This window comes from Nothobranchius furzeri, chromosome 5, assembly GCF_043380555.1.
Source record: "Nothobranchius furzeri strain GRZ-AD chromosome 5, NfurGRZ-RIMD1, whole genome shotgun sequence".
In the NCBI taxonomy this organism is placed as follows: Eukaryota; Metazoa; Chordata; class Actinopteri; order Cyprinodontiformes; family Nothobranchiidae; genus Nothobranchius; species Nothobranchius furzeri.
The window spans coordinates 64,018,995-64,032,849 of record NC_091745.1 but is presented as its reverse complement, the minus strand read 5'-3'; the positions used below and the strand labels follow the sequence as shown (position 1 = coordinate 64,032,849).

Sequence of the window (13,855 nt, the reverse complement as noted above, 5' to 3'; positions counted from 1 at the left end):
CTCATATACTTGTTTTCTTCATTATCAAAATGAAAATCTAAAACTCCAGTCCACACTTGACTTGAGCACTGTACAAGTCAACCTTAAAAAATATGTATTTAAAATAAATAGCCACTTTAAACAAATTACTAAAATAACTACTACACTATGTAATCAAATCCAAATGTTCAAGTATAAATGGCATTGAATAAGTAAACAAATCAATGACAAGGAACTAATTGTATATTTCTCTTCATCATCAACAAATAAGATGCTTCATCCAGCAACAGGGTGTCCGTGACACGGTTTAAATGCTGGCAGAGGACGCTGCGGCTGCAATCTATAGTGACTCGTTGCATTCTCCCTCAGCCAAAAGTCCTCACGTCATGCATTTAAGCTAAAATGCTCATGTTGACTTACCTTGCACTGGCTCTGGAGACGTGGGTGATGGTCACTCAGATGAGCCATTAGATTCGAAGTGTTGCTGCCTTTTGCAGACACTTGTTTCCTGCACGTTCTGCAAACGGGATAGCAGTCTTCTATTAACTGTCCCTCAGCATTTTTCAGAAATCCAAAATATGCCCATACTTCCGATTTAGTCTTCTTTGAGGGCTGATGGATGTCCTGGGCGCTGCCGTCTCCTCCTTCGGCCATTATTTCAGCTTCAAAGTTTTGGTGCCGTTGCAAACTAAAAAGTGCGTGTGCGCGCCGCGGGAACTTCAGCTGAAGCGACGGTGGCTGGTAAGGGTCACCGCGCTGAAACCGCGGCCACGGTAAACCCACCGAGATAATATAGTTTTTTAAAAACTGGACGGTTATTTTTATTGTCAACTTTTTTACCGGGGTTTACCGCTATACCGGTTACCGTGACAACCCTACTCTTGTCTCATGAGCAGCAGCTGGGATGTTTGTGACCACAAAGTTGTTGTTTTCTTACCCAACAAAATGCCCACTTTCAAATGGAAAACTCTTGTTTTGACATGTTCTCTCTTGTGCTTACTCACTACTTCATTTGGATGTCATTTATCCAGGTCTTTTTTAAGTTACAATTTTTGTTCTCGTGAAGTGCCTCATGATTTTTATCTTGAGAGGCGCTATAAATAAAATTGTTTTTTCTTTTTCTCCATGAATCCACCTGCCTGTCGGTGCATTTAACCACTGGTCAATCAGGTGCTGCTGCTGTCAGTCATTGCAGGAACGTGCGGAGTGTCGGATAACTCGTCTCTATTTATTCTCTCCTGTGCGAGGGCTGATGGAGCTGCTCGCTCAGCACAAAATGTGGCCCCTCATAGAGTGCGAGTCCGGCATATTGGGAGGGGTGGCACTGGGGGGGACTGTGGCTGGCTGGTGCTTGAGGACGCAGAGATAATTCTATCAGAAATCGCTGAGATTTTGACAAATAAATCAGAGGGAGGACATTCCTCAAGCCTGCTGGATCCTATGAGGGGGATCTCCGACGGGTGGGGAGGAGGTGAAAGCCCGATACCGACCCTAGAGCACACCGTTCTGAGATTCTCCAGAACTCACAGATGGCCAGTCCGCCACTGGTAGCATGGCTAGACCGGCATGCAGAGCAAAATCCTTTGGCTTCTGCTACTGTCTGTTTAGATTTCTAGGCTAGCTCTGATGTTCTGCTTACATCAAAAACACCTTCTCGTTCCTTATGCAAATGAACTACTTGTATTTGGTTAGGGTTAGGGTTGTGAATTGGTGCTAAATAAATAAATTGAATTAAATTCAGTGGACTGTCATGAGGCATCAGGATGAAAGCATTTTCCATGAAAAAAGTGAGAAACATCAAAACCATGCATTAAAAGCAATAACAAACACTAAGTCTGTAAAAGCTTTGTTTAAATGAGAAGAAGTGAGCTTTCAGTGAGTCTCTCAGAACAGCAAAGAGGTCTGAAAAGCTCACATGAGGTAGCAGCTGGACACCTAGAGGGACACTTGATGTTCCCGACTCATTCCATCGATTTTCTTAATGAAAGGTCAAACGGTTTTTCTGTTACATAACCCAGAAAATGTTGCAGACGCTGTCTGCTAGAAATTTAAAAGGATTTTCTAAACACAGATGTAACAAGCAATGCCAAAATGTTCTTAAGAAGACAGACATTTATCTGTAGTCTGGGTTTTCTCTACTAATGGAGAAGGCAAAGGAAATTAAAGCCTGAGGGTGGAAGAAGCTTCAGAAACACACCAGTGTGTTGGCTATTGCATGAGCTGCAGAAAGAATGGATGAGAATTATGAAGGCTGCTCTAAACACAATTACTGAGGTCATTTTTTCCACTTGTGTTTTAAAGTAGCCATTTGAGAGTAGACTGTTTTTATTTCAGGCTGTACATTTGGATCAGACCAGGAAGCATCGTTTATTTGCTTGCAGGGGTCATATAGAGCAGGTTATTGTGATGAACTAGGAAAACTCAGTCTGTTGGTAAAGACAACAATAATAATGTTTAGATGCAGTGAAACATCTCCTTTTGTCTTTCAGGTTACATCGAGGAGGCGTGCATCATCCCCTGTCCGTCAGACTGTAAGCTCAGCGAATGGTCCAACTGGTCGCGCTGCAGCAAATCTTGTGGAAGTGGAGTCAAAGTTCGCTCCAAATGGCTCAGAGAGAAACCTTACAACGGAGGCCGGCCGTGTCCAAAACTGGACCACATCAATCAGGTACCGAGGCATGGGAGGCTACATTTTATAAAGGTCTATTCGGTTTAGGAAAGAGAGGAATTATTCATGAGGAGGCTCTTTTTTTTACTTCAGATTAATCAGTGACTTTATAACAGATGGTTGGATACTTGATGATTTGTGAGTATCAGCAGATTCAGACTGAGGTTGTCTTTGCAGCATGTGTGTTTTTATATTTAAGTTCACATAGGTGTTCATGCCAGAGGCTTTTCTGATTATGTTCTCTCTGAAAAGTTGCGTTAGTCATAGGCTCTGCACCATCAGCTGTTGGCTTGTGTTCATTAATCCATCTGTCTCTCTTTAATCCACTGCAACCCTCACTGGATGTGACTCATTGCCTCAGGCCCAGGTAAGAGCTGCTCTCCTCAGCTATTTGTAAAGTAGTCAGAGATGTAAAGTGTCATTTATGTCAGTGGGTCAGTGACTGACAAATAAACACAGACACAGCATCCTCAGAGTGAGTAAACAAGCTTCGCATTTAAATGAACTTTAACTCCAGGGGAATAGAAATGAGCATAAAACTAAAACACAGATATCTCCGTTTATACGTTTTAAAAGTTAGATTTGTCTCACAGAGGGAAAGTTGTGAATAAAAAGTCTTATATTTCTGTTCTGGGGGGCTAAAAGTGATTCTTTCCCCCAGGTTTATGAGGTGGTGCCGTGTCAGAGCGACTGTAATCAGTATGTGTGGGTCGCCGAGCCCTGGAGCGTGTGGAAAGTTAGCAACGTGGATCTAAAGGAGAACTGTGGGGAAGGAGTTCAGACCAGAAAAGTCAGGTATTCACAAGCATGCAGCTCCTTCTGGCTGTTTCTGTGGGTGTTTATATAAGGCTCAATATCCACATGTGTATGAAATAGGACATAATATGCAAAACACTTTTGCATCCTTTTCTGCTGCCATGTCGGTCTCTGCTGCTTCTATAAACACTCCAAACAATAAAAAAAAAACCTCATCCGTTGGTTTTCTGTCATTGTTTGGATTGCCTAAAACAAGTCTTTTCAAAAAGTCTCCGTTTGTGATGTCACAAATGAGGAAGTTAGCATAGAATCACATCTCATGTGCCAGAGAGTATGTCAAGCCCCCCTCGGATATCAGAGCTTCTCAGCTTATAGCAGCAGGAGCGGGGGATGGATGGGCGTGGCCAGCTCCAACTTGTTCTTATTAAAGTGGCATAGCCCTGAAATGGTTCATTGTGGAAGGTACTGAAAATGTCAATTGTGAGAGGGACTTAATGCAAAGAAGTTCATGAACATGTTTTGTGTTGACCATAGAACTATAAAGATATATGTAAAATATAAATTTAAATGTATAAATAACTTAAGAAAAAAGTCATCATAGGTCCCCTTTAAAGGGACACTATAGTTTTGTTTTAGTTTATCACTCCATGGTGTTTTTACAATGATCTGTTTCCCATCCCCTTCGCTGTGCGCCTGTGTTTTCAGCAGACCACATATTAAAGTTATTCTTACAAGTGCTATAGTACAATCGCGAGGTCTGCCTCCATTTTGAATCCTTGCTTGTGTCTGAGGCTCTTTCCCGACGTTGACTCTTGTTTGAACCTTCTTTTGGTCGGATGTTCTTTTTCTCGTTTTAGCTTCATCAGATAAAGCTTTTGTTTGTTTCTTCGGAGGTTTTACCATGATGAACGTGATAAAATAAAATTCAACCACCTAGCTTGTCCGATCTGAGGTGTGAACAAGGATTGCTGTAAAAGTAAAGCCAAAACTATTACTTATGTGAAATAAAATAAGGAATACACCAATAAAGGTCACACCAGACCTAAGTGGTGATAAAAAATCTCAATGTTTTTTGGCCAAGATGATGCATTGAGTGAAAACTGAGATTTGTGAGACCTGTGAGTAGAGGCTACATCAGACAGATGTAAGAGATCTTTTTTTGTGTGTGTTTATCATTTTTCTTTGGAGGAGAAACTTTAAATAACTATTTAATAGAATATTTTTACAGCAAAATTAATTATTTACAAAGGAAAACTAGTTGTTTTAAATTGTAATTTAATTTTTTTATGTTTTTGTAGTAATTCATTTCAACATAGAAAGCACATGATGAAGAATAAAATAGTTTCCACCTGTGTTCGGTTGAAAAATAAAGTCACTCCAAACAGAAGTTTTACATGATGGTTTACACTGTTTGTGTCTGACCCTGCAGGTGTATGTTGAACACCGTGGACGGACCATCTGAGTCAGTGGAAGATTACTTGTGCGACCCAGAGGAGATGCCCCTGGGGGCCAGGGAGAGCCGGCTGCCCTGCCCTGAGGACTGCGTCCTAAATGACTGGGGCTCCTGGAGCCGCTGCAGCATGGTGAGAGCTGACTCCAGATCAGAAAGCTGCAGCTCAGCCACCTGGCATTGATTAGATATGAGAAACTGATTTTTCAGGAACCCAGCGAGATTTACTGTATTTTGATGTGTTTTTCTTGTCACAAATAATGTCCCTGAGGCTCAGAGAGCTCAAAGCTTAGCTGCGCTGTATTATTGTGAGCAGCGAGTGAATCTTTGTCAATAGATTATTTCTCGTCCACCAAGGAGGAATAAAGGAGATACATGAACCGGGAAGCAGTGGAAAATGGCTTATATATCACCTATATTACACCGTGCTCACTGCGCGTTCAGCAGGGAAGGAAGATGATTTATGATAAAGACTCACAACGCTGGAGCAGGTTTCCAACTCACATTTAAATATTGATGCTCACACCTGCAAGTGTAAGCTACAAATGATTATCCTGGTTTGTTTAAAAAAAGTAATAATAATAAAGAAAAACTTGGCAGGCAGCCACAAAATTAGAATGATTAGCTCTATTAGATACCAAAAACTAAAAGTTTAGCTCAAAAACATTATTTTTATCACAAAATTTGATGCAAAATAAGCTACAAACACAGTCACAGAACACCCTCCTCCCATTTGCTATCACCCTAAGGCCACGCCCCTCTGACTTGGGAACAGGCATTAGGAACAGGATACGAGATAGTGCTAAACACCAGTTTTCTAGGTCCAAACATCTTTTGTTGTATGGTGTTTTTCTTTTTGGGACTCTGGTAGTTTGTCCTAAAGTTGAAGAGCAGCCGGCTGCTTCACCTTCTCTGTCTCACTCCAGTGGTGTAAAATACATTTTATCTTGATATTGAAACATCCGTTTTTTCCTCCTGTCCTAACTACAGAAGTCATTGTATTAAATTATGATGGCAGAAACTGAAGATATTTATATTCACCTGCCTCATGCACAGTTTTTATTTCTCCTTTACTTTAAATAACAGGTGAGTTGTCAGAACATTTTTGCAGCTGTTTCATCTCTGACTCGAGTTAATTCTGAAAAGCTCCACTGGAAGCTCCGGCTGAACATGGACCATTGTTAATCACACCTCATTCTCTCCCCAAGAGCTCCACACACCAGCTTCCCACAATTCCATTCTCGCCATGGAGTCGGCAGCGGCACCAGTGGGGCCTCGTGCATGTTTTATTCATCGTGCCAGCAATGGAGCCATTCAGGAAGCTGTCATCTTCTCCCACTGTTCTCCTCTCCTCAAACTGAAAGAATCTGATGCTTCATCCAATCCGAGCAAAATTCCTTTTTCAGCTCTTTGCAAATTTCTCCCTGAAAATTGTTCAGTTCTATGGAGAGGATGAAGGAATAAGAACTATGATTTCACTTGGCTGTGTAAGAAATGTCTTTCAGAAGGAAATCAAATCAAAATTTATTTATATAGCACTTTTCATTTGTAAAGGATGCAACACAAAGTGCTTAACAGATTCAAATGACTCATATAACCCACATCCCCTCCCTTTCCCACTCTTAAAACAATTGTGACAGTTTCACCCCCAATCCACAAACCATTCTCAGGCACACACACACACACACACACACACACATTAAAAGACCACAGTAAACACTAGGCTGATCTCAGATTGGACAGGTAATGAAAGACACGCCATCAAGGGAGCCGTCTGCCTCGACAGCAGCAGATCGATGGCAGCAGCCAAGACACCAATCCAGGGCACCCTGGGAGGTAGGGTGGCAACCCCCACCACTACCTGAGCACTACCCTAGGAGTGCCCCAGCCGCCGCCACCGACCACCGGTCCCGAGGCAGAGGGGTCCACAGAGGAAACACTGGAAGGATTAAAATACGTGACATGTAAAATTACAAGAGCTAATTTGGAACATTTGTAAAATGTATGCTGTAAAATATCCAATAAATGCGATTATACAAATAAAACAACATAAATGTGTAACACAACAGTAATTGAAAATAAATAAATAAATAAGTAAAACAAGCAATGCAATAAATAGTAATCCGTTAAAAGCTAAAACATAAATAAACTCAGGATTTCAGTCAGAAACAATAAACTTGCAGGGCTTTCTAAAGCTCGTCTCTGAGGCTTCATTGAGCTCGTGTCACTCTATTACCGCTTTTAACACAATGTCTCCATTTCAGCCCTGCTCCAGAAACAGCAGCCGCCTGCGGATAGCGTACACTCTCCGATATCCGGGCATTGGGAGACAGTGTCCAGACACGACCGACAAAGAGCCTTGCAGTCTGAATCTCAACTGTTTCAACTACTTCTACAACATCACAGGTGCGGAAAGTGAAGACTAAAAGTGTTGCACAGTTTCGAACATGAAACCCAGACAGCCATGTGTCTCTGGGGAGCAGCAGCACTGCTGCAGCTTCCAGTTCTGGTCTGTCAGGCTGAACGTATCTGAACTGTGGCCAAATGAAATCAAAGTTGTGCAGAAAAAAAGCTGCTGCCAGTCTGAAAACATGGCCTGCATTTCTGCGGGCAGCAGGTTTAAAAGCAAGAGTAAAATTATTATTGAGATTTTATTGGATTTTGACATTTATACCTAAATGAATTCTTTTTTAAGCCACGATCAGAACTCCTCTTTTCAGATGTCCTTCACTAAGAATCCATTTTTTACTTATTATTTTTGAAAATGATTGTTCACTCTGAGTTTAACATGCAGGCTGAAAATGAAAATAGTCTCCTACACCTATCCGCGGCATTAGCTTCTGAAATAAAATAGACGTTACGTCACACTGTCACGAAACATTCATGGACTCACCCATCTTGACTCGCGACGTGAAAGGCTGTTGTTGGTTTAGCATCCAAGAAACAGCAGAGAACGTGTCAGCTAGTAGATGCTAAATGTTAGCATTAGCAATTCCACCATACAGCAGAACTCCTTCAGGTTATTTGTGGAGATAAAACATCAGCTTTGCAAAACAAACTAGAGCCGCATTGCTGTTATCCAATCAGAGGCAAGATATCCAAATATGAGGAAATAAGACTCCAAATCCTCTCATCTCTTCTGCTGCAAATGTATAAAAAAATGAGTAATGGACCTCTTTAAGGAAACAAACTAAAGCAAATGTTTCTGTTGGTTGTTTATGAGTCTGGTTCCACTTAAAAAATGAAAGCTGTCTTTAAAAGATCTTCTAAGATCTGTGCAGCAACAATCTTTGCCTGGATAACAGATGTCCAGTTGAGGCAAGCTGTTGCCTTTGTGATTAAAGAGATATCCGCCATTTGGAAGTACCTTATTGTATGTAAGCCTTAAATAAATTAGACATTTAATAGATTTTCTCTCATAAATATGTGATTATTACAAGCATAAAGATCACCAGCTGCAAAAGACAGGAGTTATGATGCATCCAGGGATCAAATCCAGCAGCCATGTTTTCATATTTTTTCTAAACTGAAACTAAAGCTAAAAGTTTCCAGTCTGCATAATGTCATGACATGAGAGCACCCTTGCAGAGGCTGATTTTTAATGTTTCTGTCTTGAAACTGTCTGCAGTCTTTTCTCAAGAGTTGAACAAAAGTGGAGATTTGCGTTGATCTGGATTTCATCAGAAATGATGATGTTTTTATTGCAAAATCTCATTTAGTGTAGCGGCACAATCCCTGCTGTTGGATAGAGGCAGAAAGGCGGGTTTCCTGGGGTCTGTGTGCATAATAAATGAGTGTTTTTGTCTTCAGATCCATGAAGTTACAGCCATGCATGGAAGTATAGCACACTCAGCTGTTTGCCACCGTGGTTAAAGGCTTTGCTCGGAAACACGGGATCTTTTTATTAAAAATAAAATATTCCAGTAGATTATTTGAACTGAAACACCCTTCAGGTGTTTTAATCTGTGTATTCATCCTTGGGCCACCCCATTTATTATATTCCTGTCAGATTTTATTTAAAGGAGTAAACTGGAGAGATTTGATTTTTATTTCATCAGAATCTATTATGATGTTTTATTGCTCAATCTCACTTATTTAAGCTGATCACAATCATTCTGTCTGCCAGTTTGGCTGCACTGGGATCGTTGGCACAATCCCACCTGGTGGGTGCACACGTATCCCAGGGTGTGCGTACATAATGAATGAGCACAGTTTATTATTGTGCAAAGCATTATTTTGCATTTCCATTGCTGCTCCGTCACTCCTCTTCTCGGCGCCTCTGTCTTCGTCTCCAACTGTCGATCTTTCTTGTTGCACACTCTCCTTATTTCCAGTCCCCAGAGTGACACAAAGCCGTTCAGCAGAAGGAGGCACAATTCCCAGAGTTGCAAACGAGCAGCTCTCTGCAGCTAAAAACAGCCAGTCATCTTTGTTAGCGGATGGCATATTTCATGAGTGATACCTGAGCCTCTCTGTTATGAAAGAATGTTTTTAAAAACACATTCAGGATGTTAAAAGATACTAGAACCCAGATTTCTCAATAAAATGGCTTTTCTTCTCACCAAAGTAATTTTGAGGGAAATTAAAGTTTGCGTTCTGTTTCTGATGATGTTTAATATGCTCACATAGGCCTTTTGAGGTGGATATAAAGGTGGCATAAAAGGCTAATGATAAAATTCTTTATTTGAATTTCACCGGGACTTTCCACCTGATGCATAATCGTTGCTTAATGTCAGCGAAACCTTTACGCAGCAATTAGCTGCTGTGAAGTGTCCCAGAAACGTCGGGCCACTTTGTTATGCTGCACACTTCTAGAATGCGTCAAACTTTGCTGATCACATCGGGCCAGATAGGAAGTCACACACAAAAGCAGTGTAAAACATCTGGAAACTTTCAAAATAAAAGTCACATGCCGATTTCTACTTGTTTAACCAGTAGAAAAGGTTTATCATCACCTGTAAACAGAACAGAAAATAAGCCACTGGCCTTCTTGGATACATATTTCTCCTTGATTGTTATCATGGTTCTGCCATAATAATGCGTGCTGTTGCGATGCCCTTGTGATTACATGGCCTTGCGGGACCAGCTGCTTCTCAAACACTCCTGGTGAGAAGGAAGCTCATGAGTAAATGTTACATTCTATTCTGCTACAAGATATTTTGCAGTTTGTCTTGCTTTTAGCACCCTCTAGTGTCCATTAGTCAATGCAAAAGTGAAACTCCTCACTGTGTTTTTGTATTTTTAACACCTTCATCTGACAGCTGAAATGTCTCCTCAGCTTTCATTAGTGTCTACAGGATTGATTCATCACTAAATTAAACAAAGCAGCTATGTTCATGATCCATGCATGAAATGTGCTGGAAGCAGACTGCAACGCCAGGCATGTCAGCTCTACTTTTACTAAGTCCAACAGGCACCGGACCGGCACTCTGAAGTTGCAAGTGTGGTATTCTGGCCACAGGGTCAGTAGGGTCTGAGTGACATTTCATTAACCTTGTAAAGGGTCGTTTTAGCACAGACTGGCTCAAGAAAATAAAGAACATGAAAAGGTTACATAGTTTGCATTTAAGTTAGGGTTAGTGTGAATAAAACTATATATATATATATATATATATATATATATATATATATATATATATATATATATATATACATACATATATATATATACATATACATACATATATATATATATACATATATATATAAAAAAATTCTCAGTTTGCTAATCTGTTATCCGCAGCGAGCAGCAGCCAGAAGCTTCCTGCAACTTGATTTTAAACAGAAAACTAGAAGCTCGCTGATTAGTTCAAAGTGATTGCAACACTGGAGAACAACCCAATGATTGTGTAGCATGTGTGGGTGATGAACTAAAGTATATTTTTAGACTTTGTAAGGTGCACATGTCCTTCTGACTGCTTTATGTCCATACCTTAAGTGGAAAATGTGTAAATATCTGTCAATATCTAATGTTTCTGAGGATTTCTGCAGCAGCACTTTGCTGGGGCTTTATAATCTAAAAAATGATTGATATTTTTGGTACAACTCCTGAGCTTCCGAGTGCTTTTTGAAGTAACATGATTCATTCTGATTCACGTCTTCGTGTTGTGTCTTGAAAAGCTAAGACGTGTTGTTTTTATTGTTTGTGGATTGATTGGGTCTGAAGTGTCCAGCTTCTGTGACATCTGAAGCGTCTGGACACCTCTGAACGCTGTCTCTTTGCATTTCATCCTTCTACATGATCCTACTTCAAGCCTTTAAGAAGAAAAAAAAGAAGCACGACACATGGAAAATGGAGGCTTTTTGTTACTCACTTTCCACCCGGCACCTATTTGCAGTCAGGTCATGTAGACGAACAGAGGTTTGTGTTCCTGTTTACTCCCACTGTGGATTAGAAAATAAGCCATTTAAATGTTTCTGCGTTTCATAGATTCTCAGCCTTAATGCAAAAAACGTTTTAACAGTTTAATACTTTACCTGGTAGGTCAACCTCCTGCTAGAGCTCATTTTAATGTCTTCATCTTACCCGTATTTCACACTGGAAGCATCAGCAGTGCAAAATGGCAGTGGAACGTTTTACTCGTAAGCTTCAATGCGGTCCATTACACACCGGGAGAGTATTGGCCATGGAGCGGCTTCCTTGCTGTGCTCCTCGCGAGATCAAAAGATCCCTCGAGACTTCAACGGCCATGGTTTGTTAATGCAGTCTGCCAATAAACCGAAAAGAAAGAAATCAGGTTTGATATCGCTGTTTGAAGTCATATATAATGTTGTTCCTAGGGATGTACCAATTCGATATCGAAAGTAATTCAATATTGGCCCCAAAACACCGAAGCCTATCTGATTGTATGGGATTGCATCAAAAATCTCTGATTTAAGCAGTCCGTTAAGGTTCACATTTTTGCAACCAATGGTTAAAAAAAATTGTCAATTATTTTCAGACTTACTGTTATTGAATCTTGTTTTCCGATAATATCACTTGATCATGCCTTTCATACATTTCACACTATGAAATAGGTAAAAGTTTGTATGATTTGTGCTGATATTGTATCGGATTGATATCGGTATTGGTCAATACTGAAGGCTGCAATATCGGTATCGTATTGGAAGTGAAAAAGTTGTATCGGGACATCCATAGTTGTTCCTCTCCACTGCTAGAATTGAAGCCATGAAAAACAGACCGCTGCACTTGTGGAACGATGCAGGGAGTAATTAAGCCGTTAAGTCAGACATGAGCTGCATAGATAGGAAACTGCATCACTGCAATACTTTAATTTTGAAAATTACCTGGGATTTTACACTGAAATTGTATGTGATTTCTAGCCTCTTGATAACTGCGGAAACTCACGTGTCCCAGAAGTGGCTCATGGCTGATGCTTTCAGTGTAAAATAGGGTTAATTAAGAATTCACTGAACTTAACCTACATAAAAATACCCTACCCTACTGTGTGGTCATAACTGCCCTCTGATTCTCCGGTTTGTCACCAGTTGTTGACCCTAGGTCCCTGGTTCTTCCATATGGGGTATCAGGATTAGTACCTTCATCATGAACCTGCCATATCCAGACCTAAACATGTATAACGCCCCCTGGTGGAGGAGATATGGGTAGCAAAGGTCACATTTTATTCATTGTTACTGGTTTGTTGTTACTGGTTACATAATTCATAACCTTCATAAACTTCAAGTTATTTCAAAAGATCCACAAGAATTTTAATTTTACCTGAGTCATTTAAAAAAGGCATCAGACTATCTGTTCATTTTCAGAACACCATGACCAATAGAAGCTAGTCGTTTCAATAGTCTGATTCTGAAAATGAGCCCACCTGAGCTGATGTTTCACTTCCTCCAGTCTCAGGAGTGTCGTTTCTTTCCTTTCAGAGCTTGTGTTGTTTGGTCCTTTTTCCCATGATGCTCATAAAAAGGAGAAATCCCTGCAAAATCAAATCAGGATATTTCCTTCATTCCAGCAATCTCAGCCTCACACGTGCAGGAACTGCTTGAATTCATATATTTGCGATTTCAAGGGCAGAGTTTATTGCTGATATTCCACAGTTTGGATGTGGCATTTGACTTAAATGGCTCACTATGCATTCATGCCAAAGCACACAGGGGAAGAGTTTCTAGAAATAATAGGATGAGGTGGGAGAAAAGCAGCATCTGCTGTGGTTGTTGTTTACTCACTTTGGTGAAGCTTTATTAGGGAAGTAAATAATTACCAAGGTTTGTTTTAAATGCTAATTCAACATCATGTCATGTCATTCTGTTCATTTTTCCTCCTCGTCCCAGCAGTTACCCGAGTTATCTGAGAAGCGTGTGAAGGCGTGTCCTCAGATGGTTTGGGAGCTTGTAGATAGAACAGCTTGAAGTAGGCGTAACTTGGAGTTGCGACTGTAGGAGGATCCTCCTGAGCTTTTGGGTTTGCATTTGCAGGATCCTTTGAGTTATTATTCTTCCATCCTGCAAAGAGCCGACCTGTCAGGATTTGACTGAGCCTATGGGGGTGGGGTAGTAGCTCCTTATGTTTCTGCCTGAACTCACATCATGTGAAAAAATCACAACCTTCCCTGCCTCCTCCAGCCTGTTTTTCAGATAAAGTTCTCCAAACCCAGGTGTTTCTTTTACACCTTTATAGTCTAATCATCACTGAGCTCACTCACATCTTGAGCTGCTAACGACAATAATCCACCTACAGTCAGTGTAAATGTTAGAGAGATTATCTAAATTTAAAATAAATGCTATAATTGCTTGAAGGTGATACCTTTGTTAAACCACTTGAAACAAAACCGAGTTTATATGCTTGATTGCTTAGTTTTATTCCCATTATGTTCTAGGACAAAGCTAAAGAACAGTGAGGATTATAACAGACTGTAGATCTTGACACCATAATAATCTCTGTTTGCTCTCAGGGAGGTAAAAGCAGCAGTGGAATCCTGCTGGATGCTAACAAGAATTTTCCTTTTAAATCTTTGTGTTCTGAAGCTGTTGAGTAAAAGGTCCTAATG

General features: G+C 40.5%; 1 protein-coding gene across 1 annotated transcript in view; it reads left to right on the top strand.

The window, feature by feature from the left end:
* Positions 1-13,855, top strand: part of thsd7ab (thrombospondin, type I, domain containing 7Ab) — a 231,034-nt gene that overhangs the window by 168,954 nt on the left and 48,225 nt on the right. Inside the window, exons 15-19 of the mRNA XM_070551829.1 lie at positions 2,469-2,647; positions 3,009-3,014; positions 3,309-3,442; positions 4,833-4,986; positions 7,118-7,259. Of these exons, the coding sequence (XP_070407930.1) occupies positions 2,469-2,647; positions 3,009-3,014; positions 3,309-3,442; positions 4,833-4,986; positions 7,118-7,259 (615 nt within the window). The remainder of the gene's footprint in view (positions 1-2,468; positions 2,648-3,008; positions 3,015-3,308; positions 3,443-4,832; positions 4,987-7,117; positions 7,260-13,855) is intronic.